Below are 20,092 nucleotides of genomic sequence, written 5' to 3' on the forward strand. Positions count from 1 at the left end.
ATTGACCTAAAATGTCCTAGGTTTTATCAGTGGAGAAATTTTTTTCTCCTTCCAACAAGCAGATGATGTGTCATCAAAATCAGCAAAGACCTAGATAAGATTTTGGATGCACTTGCAAGTGCTAAAGACAAAAGTTAACATTCCCATTCTTACATGCCAATCAATTGTGATTCCTTTCATGCTGTTCTGATATGGAAATAAACCCTTTCTACAGCTGGCTGTCTATTGGAAAGGAGCATGTGCAAGATTTGCTCCTGCACTAATGGACCTACAGGGTTTCCTTGTCCCCTGGGCAAAGCCAAACACACACTGCATCTTTCCTTCCTGCCCTCTTCAGAATAATTTCTGGATTTAGTTTCTTGTCCTGCTTGCTGCCTGAGGAGTCACAGTTATCTGGCTGGATAGGTGCTTAGAGAAATCATAGAGAAAGGGTTATTTTCCAGGGGAAGCCAGGTAATCAGGTAAAACTGAGAAGCAAATGATAGGTGAATTATCCTGTGCTGAGCCCTCTGCAGCCATAGACAGATGATTTCCAGCAGAAATTTCTGTGAATGCTTTTTTTCTGCAGATCAAACTGCTCTCTGTAGTTTATCTGCTACTAAGGTACTGACTTTTAATTAATGATACACATATCAAAATTCCTAGTGGTATTTTGTTCCAACCTGTCGTTAAGTTAAATATGGATGAATTGTTCTTGCACAGATATTTCGGTTTTGCTTTTGGATGCTGCTGTGGATTGTTCATTGGCTCTTACACCTGGTAAAATGGCTTGGCTTATAAAGATTTTGTATCAGGAGTTTTGTTAAACTTTTTTCTGTGAGATTGGTCTAAGAAAAGGTAGCTACCTTCCTTGCAAACTTTGAATTTCATCTCTTTGGACTATCATAGCTAAAATAGCACTGCCTCATATTCCTGCCATGGGATACAACAGATCAAACAGGTGCGATGTGGAAGAACCTGCAGTAATGATGTGTTACAAACCCTGGATTGTGTTAGGTGGTCCATGGTGTGGACTGTGCAGCAGGGAGCTATGCTCTGGGCAGTGACCCACAGCAGCCAATGAAGGTGTTTTTTGGGGGATTTATTCCCCTCTATGATAAAGTAGCGTTTTCATTTTTTTCTGACTTGTGTGTCCTGGCACATTTATGTATGAATACTAAATGCTTTATGTTTATGTCCTGCAACTTATAAGGCTGAATTCTTCACTCAGACTGCAGTTCCTTTCAGGATCTCTTGTTACTTCTAATGAAATGAATGGCATGGTGGCGTTCACCTTAATGAGGTCAGAATTTAAGGCTGAAGAAAAACTGTAGTTAGGGTCATTTTACTGAAACTTACTGGAGGTGTATTTCTTTCAACAATCCATTACAGTGGAGTCAAGAGGTAACTGGGTAATTATGGTGTAACTGTTTTTTTTGGTGTTTTGTGATGCTTTTATACATACATACATATATTTATATATATATGTAGGCATTGCAATTGGAGAATCTTTCAGAAGTGACATTATGGTAGAATAATTTCCAAGCATAATCAGCTGTTTTAAAACAAACAAATAGTTGCTGTTAATACACAGTAAGAAGCAGATAATCCATGTAGTTTAACCAAGCTCTTTGAACTGGATGCAAAGAAAAACTAATTTTAAAAGCTTTTGTTGTTGTTCCCCCTTTACAGTAGGAAATTATATGGAGAGAAGATGTAGCATAGAGGAACTGTTCTGTGCTGCGAGCCAAAGGACATCATTAGGAACACTCCTATTATCTGGAAGCCTGACTTCCTGTCTCAGTTTCCTCGTGGGTCTCAATGAATGGCAGAAGGAATGGAACACTTTCCTGCTTGGCCAAAAACTCTACTAAATGACTCCTTTGGCTGCACGCCACACCATGCTCCGGAATAAATCCTGCAGCTCCCCCCGGAGTCTGGAGGGTACTTGCTGCAGTTCCTTGGGTCTGGTGGAGTGAATTTGAGAATGCCCAACCTTCCCAGGGACGCTGTAATGCTTCAGGTGTCCTTTTGTACATCTTGAAAAATTCTTTTTGTGATAGAGAGCAATAGATGCAACAACATTTTATTAATGTAAGCTTCCATGAGAATGAAGGGATGGTAAAGAACTGCAAGTATGTTAGGATTTTCATATTTGGTAAATGATTTTACTACAATGAAAATAGTGTAGCATGCCTTGTAAAAAGTACCAAAGACATGCTTAAAATAAGATGCTTTTAGATATGCCTTCAACTCAATAACTAATTCTCTGGGTTTTTCCCACACAGTTTTATCACATCAACTAGTGTTGATGTGCTAAAGTTATAAATATACTTTTATTGTAAAGTATAAAAATAAGGTAGTAAAGATTTTTTTATATAGAATAAATCAAATTTCAGACATCTTATTAAGTGCAGTAGATGATGCATCTGTCATCTTTTATTCAAAGAGAGGATTTTAAATAATTTTTTTTTTTTTTTTTTTTTTGTCTTTGGTACATTTCTTTAACATACATATTAACTCCCAAAATTTTCAGTATCTTCTCTTAGCTCTGACTTTAATTAAAGCTGCAGCAACAAACTTTTGATTCAGTTGTTACTGTCAGTTTCTATACTTTCTATTTTAACTACATTTGGCAAGCAAGAACCTTGCAGCTGACTCAAAGGAAACTTGGCGAAATATACACCATTTCCCAATAGTCTTTCTCTATAATAGAAGATATGTGGGACAGTGTTTAATAATTTTTGTCTTGTTTTGCATCCAAGTAGAAAAATATTCTTAATCCTCTAGAGCAGGGAAATGCTTACCATAATTAGTATTCTGTATGTGTCATTTTTCAAAGGGGACAAGCAGCTGTCCAGCTGGAAACGTTGGACATACTTGAAAAAAAGTACAGAAAATACTTAATGCCACTGGTATATTTCAACAAGAAAGTATTGATCAGGTTCTGGTTTGTTTATTTTATTTTGTTTTATTTTTTTCCCCTGCTAGTTTGTCTCATAGTTTTTACTGTGTGTTCCTTGTTCAGGCTTCCCTGAAATTTAATGTAAGCTTACTCTGTGTGGCTTTCATGGTGTATCACCAGAGAGGGTGATGTGAAACAATGCTTCTGCCACTGAAACAGCTGTCAGCTTCTTTTCATCTGTGGGGATGCAATCATGCCATATGGGCTCAATGTTGAGGTCACTGAGTTTTTTTTCCAAGGAAGCAGAACTGCTGGGTTATGCTCATTATGTCAACCCATCCTGTAGTCTGTCTTCAGACTCCTTTGTATAGGTGGCTAAATGCTTTCTAGCTTTCTTTCTAATGCCCTTGGCTGACAATCAGTGCTCCCAACCTTGATACCTGTGCATTCTGAGACTTGGCACTGGTGGAGGCATAGTGGATGGCCTTTTCTATCCATTGGCTACAGGAAGACAGCAGAGACTGTCATTTTTATGGCAGTTTATTGATATTAAGGTCGTGATTTTGAAAACTGAAAGTTCGGACATCTTACTTATTCCCATTGCTTCCCCCCCGAGCAGCGATACAGCCTCGTCCTTTCTGTTGCATTAAGAGTTCTCTCCAGATGTCCTTTTCCTATATCCTGCTGATTCAGGGGAAGACTTCTATGCCTGTCCACAGTATTCAGACAGTCACTGGTAAGATAGCACCAAGTTCCTCCTCCTTTGCACTCATGGCACAAAATGTAAGATTTTAACTAGCACAGTGGAGAAATGTTGATTTGTATTGTTAACATGGGCATATTTCAGTGTCTGTAGTTAAGAATTTCTGGTTATTTTAAAAAGGTGTCATATAGTTACACGTAATAAATGAAAAGAACCCCAAAAAACCTCCTTAACAAGAGGGTTTTTTGAGCTCCAAGAAGAGAGAACACTAAAGGTGCAGAAAGCAGTGCAAATGCTTGTTTCCAAGTTCTTTTGATTCTGTGTTTATCTTAATTCACTGTATTTTTACTTTTATTCAAGAGGAACTCTTCGCATCTTCTGTGGTCTAAATGAACTCCTGTAGTTAAATATAGATATTCTTTCTGAAAAATAATTAGAAGCGAGCAAAATTCTGCTGTTGTGCTGCTAACAGGACAGAATTTGGCTCAACTATTTATATGATTTTCATCCTGACACTTGAAGTAGGGATTTGGGTCCAGTATTGAAGGTTTACCTTTGAAGGACTCAGGTCTATGTATGCTTTACCAGCATTGTGTATCATCATATTATTTAGCTGTTTAATATCTGTACTCTCTATGTAATATTTGCCTAAGGATGTTGCATCACATCTATAATTTACCCCAAAGAGTTTTGCTTTCCTGAGTTTGTGTTTGGTTTATTTTTTCTCAGAGAATTCTCTGAAATAAAGTTTGCACAGAGTTTCTTCCTGATGTTTTTCTGACACTAATGTGGGAGGAAGTAGGTCTTTAGTAGACACAGGGTACTGCAAGTTTGTGAGAGGGAATAGTGCTTCTTTGTGTAGACTGGCCTATGGATTGATTTGGTTTGGATATAGCTAGTAATAAAATACAATATTGATGCACCCAGTGACATGACTGTGAGGAAAGCTTGTCAATGCATCACAGGCTTGTAGGTAAAAACTGAGTTAAAAATATTCCCAAAGAGGACTGCCTGAAGGAGATTGTTAAAGTTTGCCCTGACTAGATCTGTCAATTTTCTGGTCAACAGCAAAGCTAGAGGAGTAGTAAGAAACTGGGTAATCCTAAAATTATTATTCCAGTTGTTGCTTATATAAATGACAATGTGTTTTAATTCTTACATATCTGGGTAGGTGGGGTAGTTTGAATTTTTTTAGATCGTCAACTTAGACTTGACATACTTATTGCACTAAAACATTAGTGAGTCTTGGTTATAAAAAGTATGCTTCATTTATGCTGTCAAAATGAACATAATGTGGTTACAAAGCAAGACTTCACTCTCAGATCCATCAGGTCAATTAAACTGAAGGTGCTGGAACATCTAGCTGTAGTATATGTCGACACAGAAACAGTTTGATAGATCAACTGTAACTTGAAGAAGTGTATGAACTGGGGTTTTAATTGTGAAGGTTTTATGTAATTTGGTAATCTAAATGAAAAATGGGAAATTGCTGTCATTATGTGTTCTAGATAAAATCTTATGGAAGCGTTTGCCAGCCACTTCACTGGTTTACAGAGCAGAGTAATATTAAATTTAGAGTAGTAAAATCTGTTTGGGGGACACTTTGTATTTGAAGATGACTTGCTTTAAAAGCTTACTGATCTATGCAGAATGCAGATTTTTCCTGGAAACAAAGTATGTCTTTGTTTCAAACCATTTACTGTACTTGCAGAAATGTTTGTGGTATAGGAGCTCATGTTTTAACAAAAGAAGCCATTCCAAAGTGAACTGCAAGTACTAGTGAAAAGGTTGATAAAGGTAAGAAGGACATAAATTACTTGGTCACCTCAATATATGTTTCAAGTCTATTTTTCATGAAGAGAAAATAAAGTCTCTGTACTGAGTAGCCGTAATACCTAACATTTCTCCTATTGCTTAAAGGCTGAGTTTTGTCCTTAGTTAAGTCAGTGGGCATTGATTTAACATGCACTGGAAAATCTGTCTTGGAACTCTCTTACATTAATAGTTTGGGATTGGGTTAACTGCATGGGGAAAAGTGAGCTGTCACTCATATTTCATCCAAACATAAAACATGTTCATCTAATAATAATAATAATAATAATAATAATAAATTGCTTGTAACCTGATGCATTGATGGTCTATTTTGTGGGAGAATTAATGCAAATTCTCCACTGAAGTGCAGTATACATCAGCCTTCCAAACTACATTTTCATTTGTCAGTAGTGCCCAATTAACTGCCCAAAATTTAATCACCAGTTCAGGTTTTGCAGGCGCTTGATGTACATTAATTTTTGGGTCGATTTTTCCAAAGCACACTGCTTATGCTTATGCACACATTGTAAAGGACAACCTCTTTTAACTGTTTATACAGTATTACACTCACTACATACATTTTTGGCTTTTGCTCTGAAGTGGTACAGAACCATGTTATTAAGGTCACTTTCAGCAAACCCTTGTATGCACAGAGGTGTTGAGTATTCACTTGGGCTGCCCAAAAATCATCCTTACCAGCTGGTCCTTTTAATATCGTGTGCAGTTTTGGTCACCATAATATAAGAAAGACATTAAGTTACTAGAGAACATCCAAAGGAGGTCAACAAATTTGGTGAAGGGCCTTGAGGGGAAGCGGTGTGAGGAGCAGCTGAGGTCACTTGGTCTGTTCAGCCTGGAGGAGACTGAGGGGAGACCTCATCGCAGTTACAGCTGCCTTGTGAGGGGAAGGCCAGGCACTGATCACTTGTCTTGGTGACCAGTGACAGGACCTGAGGTAATGGCCTGAAGCTCTGTCAGGGCAGGTTTAGTTTTGGTATCAGGAAAAGGTTCCTCTCCCAGAGGGTGGCTGGGCACTGGAACAGGCTCCCCAGGGAAGTGATAACAGCACCAAGACTGGACAGTGGTCTCCGATATGTGATGTGGTTCTTAGGGTGTTCCTGTGCAGGGCCAGGAGTTGCACTCAGTGATCCTTGTGGGTCCCTTCCAACCCTGATTCTGCAAAAACCACTTCCAGTTGCATTATGTCAAGCAAGGTAACCAGTGAAACAGCTGGCTGTTTTTGTGTCATACCTGTCATTTAGGGTCTTGCTCTCAGATCTAGCTGCGTACTTCTTGGCTTTCAGCAGCAGCAAGCAACATGCCTGTGCTGCCTGCTGCCAGTGCCCATTGAAAATACTCACTCTCTGGGGACTCTGATTCCCTGATAGATAGAGGTTAAGATGGAGTAAGAAGAAATCACCACAAATCTGAGGCTTCGTGGGGGCTCTGAAGGTTTGGCACTGCGGGAAGCAATTCCTGTTGCTCAGCCTCCCAAAACTTGAGCACAGAAAAAGTGGTGTGGACTGAGTAACAGGCTGCGACCAGCTGTAGGAGGGTGAGAAGCTGGATGGAAGAGGGAAAATGAAATTATGCCTTTGCTGTGCAGTTGTTGGGTAATTCCTAGAAGAGCTAGAATTCATTGTAGCCCAGTTAAAGGGTTCCACACACAGCTGGTCACTCTTTTTGCATGCAGGGACAGGTTTTGGTGCAAATGGCATACTCTAAAGCATATGGGTTCCTCTCTATAGTTTTATTTTCAAACTTGAGTGTGACAGCTCCTCAATTTCAAGGGCATATATTTTGTCTTCCACACTGGTCCTCCTTTTCCACTCAGGAAAATAAATAGTTTTGTTGTTGACTTTTAAAAAATATTTTATTTTATAATTTTTTTACATTAATAAAAGGTTCTTGTCTGTGTACAGAGCCTTCTTAGGTTTGTCTGTTAAAATACTTAACAGAGGTCTTTAATGAATTCCAGGATTTCTGTCCCTCATCTTTTGGACAGATGAAATTTTTTTTGTTTCTTTTCTTGTCAGACATGTTCATTACTGAACAGGCTCTGAAAGCTTTTATTGCCCTCTCAGCCCATCACAGACATCCTTCCCAGGAGTGCACCTCATGGAGTCAGGCTGTTGTGCACCAGTAGTCTGGAACCAGGCATCACCTTTCAGTTTGCCCAAGATGCAGTTTTGTTAATGGAAACTGCAGCAATAAAAACTTGAGCTCTGACTTCTGAATAACCAGCTAAAGTTTCTTTAGGGTAGGTCTGACCTTTGCCTTCCATCAGCACAACAAATACCCCAAAAAGCAATAACAGAAAAATAACTTTTGTCTTACAAACCACATTCACCTTTGTGAAACAAAATTGCTGTGTAGCATTTCCCATCTATCCAGTATTATTTTGTTTTCCAGTGGACTTCCTTCTAGACCTTGTAAGTTATAAGGTTGTCTCTGGTTTTGTTCAATATATTTAGAAAAGTTCCTATTATGTTTTCCTTTTCTTTTATTGCTTATACTGGCTGGAAGAACAAAACTAAAACTTTCATCTCAGGTTGGAGCATAATTTGGTGTGATTGCTCAGCTTCTGATCTCACTACCAAAAACGTCTTCTTTTAGGAGTTGATAAAAATATTTGGCTCTGTTTCACCTCAGTCACTCTTGGCAGTTCTTCATCTGCTCTTCTGGGGTTTCCATCTGCTCTTTTATTCTGCAGTTTCTTCTTCAGGCCCCAATTCAGCAGCAAATAAGTAAAAACATCACTGATTTTTCTGAGGGTATGGGGTTGGATGCAGGTGCTATTCTGCTTCTCTGTCAGAATCTTCCAGGATTTTATCTCATTGCTAAAACAGAGAATATGGCAATTCCCTCAGGCTTTGAGTATTCCTTTGTTCTTCCTCCCTCACAGGTGTCCAAAGATTTAACCTAGAGCTGTATACATTACTTAAACCTGAAACCAACAAATCTATGAAATTAAATGTGTTACAAGGGCTAAAGAAAATATTTTTTTAAATCAATGTACTTTTCAAATTAAAGTCCTCTTAGTTACAGAACAAAGTGTATGAATGCATGTGAAATTAGATTTATTAAAACCTTTTGTTAAGTTTTTTCCCAGTATTTTATACTTGGTCTGTTATTTAAGCACTTCTAACTTAAAAAGAATTCACAACTCATAATAGGGGTTATTGATGCTGAATAATCATTTGCTCTCAAGTGATTAAGCTGCTAACCAGCACTCTACATTATATTAAAAAAAGAAATCACACATATACATGTCTGTCTGCTTACTTACGTATTTCACTTTCAAATGCGCTTGTCATTTCACAGGGTTTTTTACCTCTTATCCATGGATTTTTTTTTTACAGAAAGCATAATCAAAGTTTCCTTGATCATCTAGCTGGTGAAAATGTAATTGTAGTTGTGTAGTGCTGGTGTACCAAAAGGCATATCATTATAGTGAAACCCCTATATTCGTTACTTGAAGGAGACAGCTTGTCTGACTTAATGTAAAGCTTAATCAGAAGGTTTAGAAGGGAAAGTAACAGAAGAAAAAAGACCTTAGTAGTGAATACATGCATAATGAATTGATTCATTCAGTGCTTTACTTGTAGTTTTTTTTTTCACTTGCTCTTGCAATGTACATTTTGTCATACTGAGAATTTAATTAATGGTAGGGAAAAAAAAAGTAATAGTCCTGTGTCAGCCCAGCCCTGACATTTATGACAGCCTCCTATTGAGTTAGCAGGGTTTTTTTTTTCCATATAGAATGCTGACAAATTATCATGTAAAAGCTTTTTAATAACTTTAACGGTAAAAAAGATTATTGAACAAAAAAGTGATTTAATAAAAATCTTTACATTATCCATTTAGTGAAGCATGCCTTCTACACAAGCTCTTAGTTTCCGTTCAAAGAACTATTTCATATATTCCACTATTACGTTTTGCTGTCTCAGAACTATTGTGTAAACTAGAGATATTTACAGCAGAAGTGTATGGGACAGATGTTTTTGGTTTAAATTTTATTTTCCTTTCACTGTCAAAAATAACGATGGGCAGAAGTGTTTTCCTTTGACCACTAAAATAGTCAGAATGTAATATTCACCTGCCTGTACTGGAAAGGAAGTCTAAGGAGCCTAAAACATCTTCCAAGCTTAAAAAAAAAGTGAATTTCCTGACGTGTGTTAGCAAATCAGCTATTCATGGTGTTTTCAGGCACAGTGATGTGATCCTGGTAGATGGAACCAGGAGGAGAAATGCTGCACTGATTGATCTTTCATTCCTTACGCCCAAACCTTCCTAAGTCAGCTTTTAGCATTTCTGACCAACTCTGAGAGCTGAAGGCAGGTGGTTCTTTCTTCCCCAGTGTACCTGGGGCAGCTGCTGGAAGAAATAGGAGTGCAACTGGGAGCATTGCATCAGCACCCAAGAGAGGCTACAGACCTGATGGCTGCTGCTGTGAGCCCCTTAGCCAGTGCAATCTTTTATCTTTCTCTACTGCACCTTGTTCACTAGGTATACCTCCTTTCTTCTATCCATTCTACAGTGCAAGAAGGCACCTGCTATGTGGAGTCTGTCTGGGAAGCTGCCTCTTCTATTTTTTCCAAAAACAGAAGGGGAGAATTGTTTCTTCCTCTATCACAGGGGAAACTTGTTCCCTGCTTTAAGCCCTGAGTGTTTAAATTAAACTTGGCAAGACTTGATGAGCCCTTAGTCACCAGAATGTGTTACATGCCCCTACTGCATCATCTCCTGTATTCAGAAGTGACCTGGTTTCCACACAGGTGGTCCTGCAATAAACAGATTAATGCGGGCAGGTGCTTACCATTACTGCCTGTTAAGTCCTGGAAAACTCCTTCCTGCTGATGTCACCATCCCTAAGGGCTGGTGGATGATCTGTTGCCTGCATGGCCATGAGGAACCGCTAGCAGGTGGGGAAATCATTGTGGGGGGACCTTTCTCATTATGGTGGCAGGGAAAAATGAGTAAAACAAAAAAGATTATTTTCCTTTCTTGTTTTTGGAGAAACTATGGAAGTGGTAGGTTTTTGGAGTTCCTGAAGACTCAGGATCCTGAGGAATTATTTGTGAGTCAGGAAGATGTTTTTGAGGAAGGCACTTGTATAAAGGCTGACTGGCTTGTATGGGGTGAAACAATACAAAAAGTGTGGTGAGGCAGAAGCTCTGGTCAGATGTCCATTTACTACTTCACTTTTAATCTTAGCTTCAAAGTTTGGGAGAAATTTTACTGCTGGTTTCTATACAGCCAGAATTTGTCCTTTTATTTTACGTGTAACTAATGAAAGGTCCAAAATATTATTGTTCTGACTCAGTATAAAAATTTATTGTGGTCGACATCACTGTTTGTAACATATTGGGTGTCACTGGATTGCAGTGTAAATCATTATAGGCATACACAGGTAATACTGCCTAAAATACATTGTCAGAAAGGTGGTAATGTGTGTCAGTGGAGTTGTTTGGGCTTTCTTTTGGTGATTTTAACTAACTTTGTGGTCAGACAGCTGCTACTTTTAACTTCACAGTTATGTCTGCCTTGAGTCCAAGAAATTCAATATGGTGGAGGAAAGAACAATATTGAGAAGAAAGTGATTGCTGAGATAAGATTTGAAGGCTCAAAGGGAGAAGAACATCTTCCCTGTGGCTCTGTTTAATTGCCGTGAAGTACATTGTCTGCAATTTTATCCTAGTTATTTATCCCACCTTATTCACACCATTACAGGGATAAAAATAGGACCTCTTTAAAATGGCTTTGTTTCTATAGTACCTGAGGGCCTCAGATGAAATGTGTCTTGCACTCCATCTGGAAAAATGATCTCTTGCAAACTCTGCCCGGGCAAATTCTATATTTGTAGAGATGGATGTGTGGCCTGGAAGATCATCTTTGGTGACTCAGTGCATATGCCAATATGTTGCTATTGACAAAAATGGAAATTGTGGCTAAAATATTTCTTCCAGGGACTGTGTTAGGAGCTGCTTTGGGAGATCTGGCCTCATAAGCTCAAATTATATTTACTGTTCATGTGGCCGTATTGCAACACTGGTTCTAGGGGGGAAACAAAACTTCTATGAAAGATGTTAGTTATTGTATACTTTATTCCAGGAATTCCCAGTTCCACTGCTGTCTGAAAATACAGCATGATGCTCACTCAGGTCTGTGAAGCAGAGCAGAACTGGTTTACAAGTCGTTGTACAAGTCAAGTTGGTCTTGTGGGCAGGTGTATTGACTGAAAAACATAAAGAAAAAGACAAACAAGTTTCTCAGTAATAGTATGTTTCCATGAAACTCATGTTAATAGCTTTTCCATTGGTTTAAGGAAGTAAATGGAGCTCATAAATGCTGTGGTTTTCTGCTTTTGTATGTTTGTCTCTTTAGAAAGATGCATTATGCAAGTTACAGTGTAGGTTTTGGATCCCTTCCGTCCTTCCGTAAGTGGAATATTTATCCAATATTCTTGAAATCACTTAGGGAGTTGCTCAAAGCACTTGTTTTCCTCCTAGTTTCTCAGAACCCCCTTCTCCCAGTCTTCCTTAGCTTGAGAACTAGCTTTGCACAATGAGAAACAACCCTTTTAAGTATACAAAAGATACAAACTATTGTCACTAAAGAAAACAAAATGCTACATATATGAAATCAACCGTGAAAGCAAGAAAATCTTACTACCTACCCCCTTGGCCTGTTTAAGGCATGATGTGCTGTTTATCTGTAGAGCACCTTGCCCATCTGTGGCAAGTGATCAGGTCAAATAAATAAGTAGTAGTCCAGACTCTTGAGTTCTTTGCCAGTAAATTATGTGAGAATTTACTCATGTAAAAAGCTAAATGAATATTTCAGAGCAATAATAAGGTGATGGAAAATACCCAAATATACAAGTACTGAAGAGCTATAGAAGATCAGTGCCAAACTCTGGATCAAACTGAACGCCCACAACCACAGCTGACACCAGAGGTGGGTGTGGAGTTCAGGGAAGAGCCAAAAATGAACAGGGATTTTTACTTCCATCAAAAGAACTTTAGTTTGCCCATGTGCAAATCACACATGAGGTAATGAAACCTCTACTAGCTTTTTAAAAATCTTTTTGCAGAAGTTTGTTGATTGCCTCATCTGTAAGGGATAGTCTGCAGAAAGCAAGAATATTTCCCAGAAACACAAGGAAGGTATTGGTAGTATGGTATCTCTGACCTCTCTCAGTTGATGTAGGATAAGTGGCAAAGTAGGAAAACCTGGGGAAAATTATGTCAAATCCTTTGTTAATGCTATCCATTTTCCCAGGTAGCTTCATTTGCGAGTTGGCTACATCTTCCCTTCTTCTGATGCAGGTCTGTTCTAGAAACCAAGGCAAATGAGGCAGCTGTGACACACAGAAAACACTTTACATATTTCATGGATTATTACTTTAGAAGAAAAATGTGAGACTCTTGCCTAGGTTTTTTTCAAATGCTCAATTTTCTTGTAGACCCAGGTAAAGTACGTCTCTGTACTAGAGGAAACTGTCTTGCCTCTGAAAATCTGCTGGAAAGTGAAAGAGAAGAGGCATATGAGACAGGAATGTACTCTCGTTATAATTATCATGATCTGGTATAGCAAGAATTGGAATTTTTGCCCATTTCTAACTTGTGCAGGTGCTAAATTGCATTTTATGTGTGTCCTTACCCTTAAATCGGTGTTCTGCTTCATATATGAAGAAAGGAGGTTCCCCTCTGCTGTTAGGCATTCTAGATGGTTGTTATTGATTACCAAGGAAGGTGAGGTGAAAGGGGAAAAATGAAAAGCATTAGAGAAAAATCTGTGAGAAAATAGGCACAGGGATGGAAGGTATAAAATAGGAAAAAAGGGAGAAAAAAAATCTTACGTTTTTTGATGTGGATGTGAAAATACAAGTGAATAGAACAGTAAGGGAGAAAACAATAGATTAACAAACCCATCTCTCATATTTTACACAAATATAAAATCTGAAGGAGCTATTAAAAGAATTGGAAAGGAAGTTATAGAGCAACCTGAAGGCAAACCGCTGTGAGATTCAAACGCCTAAGAATATTGAAAAGGTCTTTACAAGCCACACTGGGCTGTCCAGCAGCTGGTGAGGATAGTGTTAACTGCTGCAGGAGGAGAGGGGAAGCCACAGCTGCATGCCCTGGGCACAAGGACTGTCAAGCACCTGTCAGCAGAGGAAGTGAGGTGGGGCCCTGCCTCACTGAATTATGGTTTTCTCCCAAGGCATTCTAACAGGAGCATGTGCACTGTCATCCCCACAGGCTTCTATTATACAGAAAAAGGCAAGTGCTACTGGAAAAAGTTCATTATGCAGATTGCTTGTATGTGAAATTTGCTTTCACAAAGATATTCTTTTGTTTTGCTTAGGCATAGACTGTGGTAAATGAAATCCCTTTAACTAAATGTAAATTATTTTCTGAGTAATGCCTTTATTTTCTTTTTCTGAGTGTGTGTTTCTGTGGTGCTGCATAGATTGTGGAAAACGATATTAGCCTATCCAGTCTTGGCTTGCCTAAGTTATAATGTTTTAGTTCAGTGTAGTGGCATAATGGGTATCCACTTCTTCTTATTCTACACACAGAATAGTTAAAAATCTCTTCTTCCTTGTCATGCAAATATAACTGTCCTAAGAGCTGTTAGCATAGGGCAAGCTGGTTAGGAGGGAGTAATCAAACAAAGCCTTGTGTACCTAATCTGCAGCTCGTTTTGGGTTTGTGGTCCATCAAGCTTCTCTCAGTATCCTGGAAGCCTACACCTTTTCAAGGGGCTGCTGTAACACAAAGGCCTTGTGTACACAAGAAAAGTGTAATGATTAAATCACTTAAGTTTAGAGATCGGTTTAAACAAGGCATTGCCTTCTTTAGACATTCTTTCTTCAATTTAAGAGCACCTCATGCTAATGTTTCCAGGTTAAATCAACATAAAACCTTCTTAAAGCAAAGAACTCCAGCAAACTTGGTGTGTAAACAGCATTAATTAGTCAAATCAGTTGCTAAAACAGTGCTCTCAGATACAATTGAAGGTTCTTCTATGAAGTTTCTTCTCCTTAATGTTTTATTGTAGGCACAGTAGAAAATTATGGATTAAGATAGGTTTGTTAACTTTTACCTTGATAGTACAGCTAAGGATAGATCTGGCATGAAAGAACAGGTTGCCAGCCCACCTCCCCCTTACCTGTCAGTGGTGCCAAGTGCTGAATCATTCTGTGCAGTTATGTACTGAGGGGCTCTGTAGAGGATGATGGGAAGACAAAGCATCTTAAAAGTTAATGGCAATGATAATAAACTTGTTGCCACTTAATGGCTTTAGATGAGAGAAGTAGTATGTAATCAAATGTTATTTTAGCTTGCATAGTTTGGAAATTTATTATTTTTCCCTAATTTGAAGCACTGGGTCAGTATAGTGAAATCACAGTGACATCATACATAGATTTTTCTGATGGGGAAGATTTTCCTGAAGTAGCATTTTTGAAGAAATACACATATTTTGTCCACCCAGCTGAATTAAAAAGTGTCTCTTACCAAGTATGGATGAAGACTTGCATTTTTTAATGTCTAATTTACCACGAGCATTTGGTTTTATGTTTTTTTGATTTTAGAACATATGAACAATAAAACATACATTGGAAATCCATTGCTGTGATTTGTGAGATACAGTTCTCAGCTAAGCTTTATAATATTTGGTAATATACCTGCTTACCATTTAGGACATACAGAGGATTTTTTAGGATAAGCCAAAAGAAAGACTGACTGAATGCTAGGATTGAGGTGACCTGATTTGGCAGAGTAGGGAACAAGATAACATAGATAGTGATTCCACTGAAATTTAAATTAGTTTGGTTTTGGATGGAATTAAACGCTTTGCAAAGAGTGCTTCTCAGAATTGAGATATTTTGAAAGCATGCTGACTAAACCCTGATCTGAGCTTCTGTTTAGGTGTCTGATTTCTATCAGCAGTGCTTCCATGTGTGGAATGAGAGGAAATCTGAATAAGGCAGAGTGTGTGAAATGTCAACGAGACTGAATTAGTTATACAAACTCTAAGATTGGATAAAGCAGCTGAAATGTTTAATTATTGAAGCAACTCATTATAAAATCTGCAAGTGTGTGCTTTAAGTTAAATCTCTTATTCTGTAGGTATGAGAAACAAGCCCAATTCTTTTAATTACATGGGTGCTTTCAGTAAGCCCCTTCATTTTTACAGTGAAGACTCTTGTTTGTCAAACACTTTTTGATCTAGTTTAGCTGACAGAACAGAAGTTTTTGCTGTGAATAAGGGCCTGGTGAGATAAGGTGTTTCAAAAGTTTATGTTCCTAACTGCTTTAAATGAAGTTCATACTTGTATGTTTGCTAAGCTTGTGCTTGTGCCCAGTCTCTCACTTGCTCTGCAGCTGTAGGCAAATTATCTGAGCAGCAAAGGTGGCCCTGGTGAGTGCATTTAAACTGAAGTGATAGGCGTGGTCCCATTCCTCTGACTTTCTAAGTGTGTTATCAGTGAAGATAAGCAGATTTTTCTCTTGTGGGCACTTAGCTTAAGTCAATAAATAACGCTTCTGTTGACATCCTTGGCCAGTTCCATTGGATATTGTCGTAACTAAATATTTGCAGGATCACAAATTATCTCATTATATTAGTTGGATGTGCAGTGTTTGGTTCGAAAAGAGATTACATATCCCTTTCTGCACTGTGTTCTCAGATCAAGCTTGAAGTCATCTTTGTTTCGGAACCACTGATTAACAGATTGTGGAATAAATTTCTGCAGTTAGTAGAACTGTAAAGTAAATATTTACATGAACATAAATTTTTAATTTGTGTTTTGTAGGTATATAATTTGTGCTTTATAACTATACATAGAGCTCAATCTATTTGTATGTTTAGAGGATTAATATAAAATCAGTTTATTTTAATATGTGCAAATTTCACTCTTGTAATCCTGATTATTTTTTTTTCCTTGTTTGGGTTTTTCTGGTTTGTTTTTTAGAACAAACTAGACAAAGCTGTTATTGTTAAATGGATTGGAAGGTAACTACTAATCATAGAATCTTAGAATAGCTTGGGTTAGAAGGGACCTTAAAGATCATATTCAAACCTCCTGCCGTAGGCAGGAATGTCACTCATTAGTTCAAGTTGCTCAGGTACCAATCGAACTAAATTAAAGGGTGAATATTAAATTAAAATAGGAAAGTAGAAATGGTCTTAAAAACTGTATATCTTTCAAATGTCACCGAAGGTGCATCTCAGAAAGATCTGGCCCTTTCTGTGTCACATCTGTATACCAGTCTGATTAGGTATTCACCAAGGAATAAATTTGAAAGAATTCCTGGTAAATAGACTAGTGGGTGAATTTTTTCTCATGGATCCACATGATGGATTTTGACACTGATAATCCACACATGATTTCTAAGAATATTTTTCAGATTTAGAAATTGCCTTCAGGTATGATACTGGTGGGTTTGTGTGTCTAAGAGGAGAAATTGTTTACCGTCAGAAAAATAAATACATTTTACCTTTTGGTAAATTTGGATGACTATATTCTGTAAATTATGTTTTGTTTTTCTTCACATAAAATTTTCTCCTAAATACCAGCTGGCAGAGAAGTTGCCTTTTGCAGAACAGATGATTTTTTCACAGCAGTTACTTGATTCCTTCCCTAGCTGTCATTTTTCAAGGAACAGATCACAGCAAACATTCCTAAAAGTAAGGATTTTCTTCTTGACCCTTATCAACACTGAGTTTGAAATGGTGGAAATTTCAGAGCTTGTTGCCCACTATGAAGGAGTTTCTGATTTCCAACCCCTATTATTTACTGCTTATGATTCTGTTTGGGTTAGAGCCCATCATTTCTGCTCTACTCCTCTCTGCCCCTTTTAAAACGCGTGATTAAATCCCACAGACACGGTGAGCTTTCCTGATACTTGAAGCTGCCATTTCTCTCTGATGCACGCATTACTTTTCCCGGCTCCCTTCTCCCCCGCAGCTGCCGTGCGTTGCGTTAATTCCCGGGCAGCTGCTGAGGGAGCTCCAGCAGCTCCCGTGCATGCCTTTTCCCCATTGACGCCAAAGGGACTTCACCCCGGAGGGCCTGGGCCATGCCCTGCCCGTGTACCTGATTGGCAAGGGGGGCCAGAGCCTGCCCCGAGTGCTGCCCTTCTGGGCAGGAAGGGAACGGGGTGTCAGTGGTGCTGTTACTGGGGGAGGCGACGGTGGTGATCCTCTTCTGCTCAGCTTCGTGACTGTGTCTTGCGCCTTCTCAGTTTCAACTAGCTAGAGGCTCATTTTGGGAAGTCCTTGGCTTGGTGGTTTTCTGGTTTGTTTGGTTTTTGTCTGAGTTTAGTGGTTTTTTTGTTGTTGTTTTTCTTTGGATTTTTGTTCTTTGTGTTTTGGCTGTTCTCATTTATTTATTTTAATTCTCTCATTCCTTGAGCAGTATGGATGCTTTGCTGCTTTGAGGAGCTAGGGATTACACCTAGCTTTCCTGATTTTGGTGTTACCTTTCTTTAAATGTTTGTCCCTTTGTCAATTATGCGCTAGTCTGTTTGTCTTTCAACTTGCTTCTTTCTTTTCAGGGATTTACAATATTACCAAGTTAAGGATTCTCACAGCAGATGGTAATGGAGAAATACAGTTAAGGAAGTTTGTTTAAGAGTGCCGATTAAGTAAGTTTCTGAGACTATTGCCTTAAGGCACTGTTTAAAGGGGTTTCATTTTACTTTTTTTACATGAAAATGTAGTTTTATTGAACTCGGGTGTTGTTTGTCATGCACTAGCTTTTTCCTACCTGATATGCTTAAGAAAAAAATGTAGTGATATCTTCATTGTTCTTAATAAAATGGATTAGTAAATTGTAAAAGGATTAAACATTTTAGCTTCTGGCACTTGCGCTTAATTGCAGAATACCTTTCTGGAGAGAAAAAAAAGGTCAACAACCAGAATTTTATGATCTGCTTTGAAGTACTGCACTTCTGGAGATAGTTTCCAGGTAAACTAAATGGCCTCACCTACAAGAGTGTGTCATTTGAAAATCTGTCTTCCATTAGTCGGATAGAGAATAATTCTTCCTTGTAATTAGGCAAACTAGTAATTTAGTGGGTAGGTTAAGTTATTCTCTAAATTAAAGTAATTGAAGTATTGCCAATTAAGACTTGGTGAGATATCCTAAATTACATGAGATCTTGCTTTTCATCCGAGGACCTTAAAGACTTTCCTAAATGTTAGTTAGGCTGAGCAGTGTTTCTTTGAAAACATACAGCTCATTTTTTGGAAAAATGTTATCTAGTACTCAGAGATGTCAAAGGATTCTATTAAGTCTTGCAAGAAATACCCTTGACTCTTAAGCCCCGCTTAAACTTTGGCATAATGCTGCTGTTCAGACCTTTTTCAGAAGCTTTAAAACTGAAGAACATGCAATTTTTGTCATCTTTCAACTTCCTAATGAGTCCCAACATAGTTTTGGGGACAAATTTATGATTGTGATTGTGTGTATTCTTGTTGGCTCAAAGTATGAAAACAGGCTGTGCTGTGGTGCACTGAAGTGATGGGGTTTTATACATGAGATGAAGGGTATATGTGGGCATGCATTGCCTGCCCTGCAGCATGTCAGGAGAGACCAGGAAGCCTCTTGGGAGCTGAGCTGGTGGGATCTGAATGTTTGCAGTTTTGTTGGGAAACGGTCCCTGGAGTGAATGTTTATGAACACACTTAAATTTTGTCTGGAAAACAGGTTGGAGCAATTTGAAACAGAGTGAGGAAATGACAGGGAGAATGGATAATCACAATGCCTATGCTCAAATTTATTTCCTTTCTTTCCCTTTTTACTTAGCAATCAATGTAAGATCAGGAAAACCATGGGGGGACCATTTCTTCATGTTTCTGAAACTACTGTTTCTGATAAACCTTTTGACAGGCCCTTAGAACAAACTTTTCTAATGTACAGAGCTTTATGTGTGGCTTAATTAATTTCAGAATTAAATAAAAAATCAAGATATGGGTTTAAAATAAAAGCTATACTAAACTTTGCTTTACAGCAATTAGAGAAATCAGAATAAAAGTAAATTAACTGTGCTGCTCTTTTATACTCAGTATGTTTTTTCAAGTTTATAATTGTTTGGTCTTTTACTTTTTAGGTAATTAGTCTAAGAGTCTACAGGGAAGATTCTGTCCCATGTCCAAAGGGGATCTTTTTTGCCAAAATTACTAATTACTCACCTAAGTAAGTGGTAATTGCACAGTCTCATGTGCAAATTATGTCTTAATCTTTTGACAGAGATTAAGACGTCATTTTAGCAAGCACTTTACATATTCACGTTGCTGCATAGTAATAGTAAATGAAGCCATTGATTTATCTCCTCAGTTTCAGTACACTGTTAGGTTAACATTTCAAATCCTAGAAACATCATTTAAACAGACAAAACAGAGGTGACTTGTACCTTGAAATGTGCAGAATTGGTTCATAGGAACTTAATGCAGTGCTGCTTTTTGAACTCAAACCCATTATTTTAGGGTATTTTATATTTTCATTTTAAAAATCACCTGCTCACATGTATATAAACTTGTATTTTCTGATTTGCACACATGCCACACTTGCCTGAAGATCAGTTACATTGCCACTTGTGCCTTCATTGGAGAATGTAATTATGCTGCAAGAATAAATAAGACACAACATTGTGCATCCAATTTCTCTATTGCAT

General features: G+C 38.1%; 1 protein-coding gene across 27 annotated transcripts in view; it reads left to right on the forward strand.

The window, feature by feature from the left end:
- Nucleotides 1-20,092, forward strand: part of TLL1 (tolloid like 1) — a 262,440-nt gene that overhangs the window by 145,809 nt on the left and 96,539 nt on the right. For 4 of the 27 annotated variants that reach the window (XM_069013635.1, XM_069013636.1, XM_069013655.1 and 1 more), the window contains exons 1-4: nucleotides 17,465-17,712; nucleotides 17,972-18,061; nucleotides 18,298-18,384; nucleotides 19,529-19,614. The exons of 8 other annotated variants lie outside the window; for them this stretch is intronic. Coding sequence is in view for 4 of the 19 variants with exons in the window: in XM_069013631.1 (XP_068869732.1) it covers nucleotides 13,645-13,687 (43 nt within the window). In the remaining 15 variants the exon portion in view is untranslated. Of the gene's footprint in view, nucleotides 1-10,240; nucleotides 10,325-12,699; nucleotides 12,731-13,289; nucleotides 13,688-17,331; nucleotides 17,388-17,464; nucleotides 17,734-17,971; nucleotides 18,062-18,297; nucleotides 18,385-19,528; nucleotides 19,615-20,092 lie in introns of those variants that run through there. 15 more of the 27 variants (XM_069013640.1, XM_069013656.1, XM_069013658.1 and 12 more) reach the window with 12 other exon arrangements.

The sequence above is a fragment of the Aphelocoma coerulescens genome, chromosome 4 (genome assembly GCF_041296385.1).
Source record: "Aphelocoma coerulescens isolate FSJ_1873_10779 chromosome 4, UR_Acoe_1.0, whole genome shotgun sequence".
NCBI classification, from domain to species: Eukaryota; Metazoa; Chordata; class Aves; order Passeriformes; family Corvidae; genus Aphelocoma; species Aphelocoma coerulescens.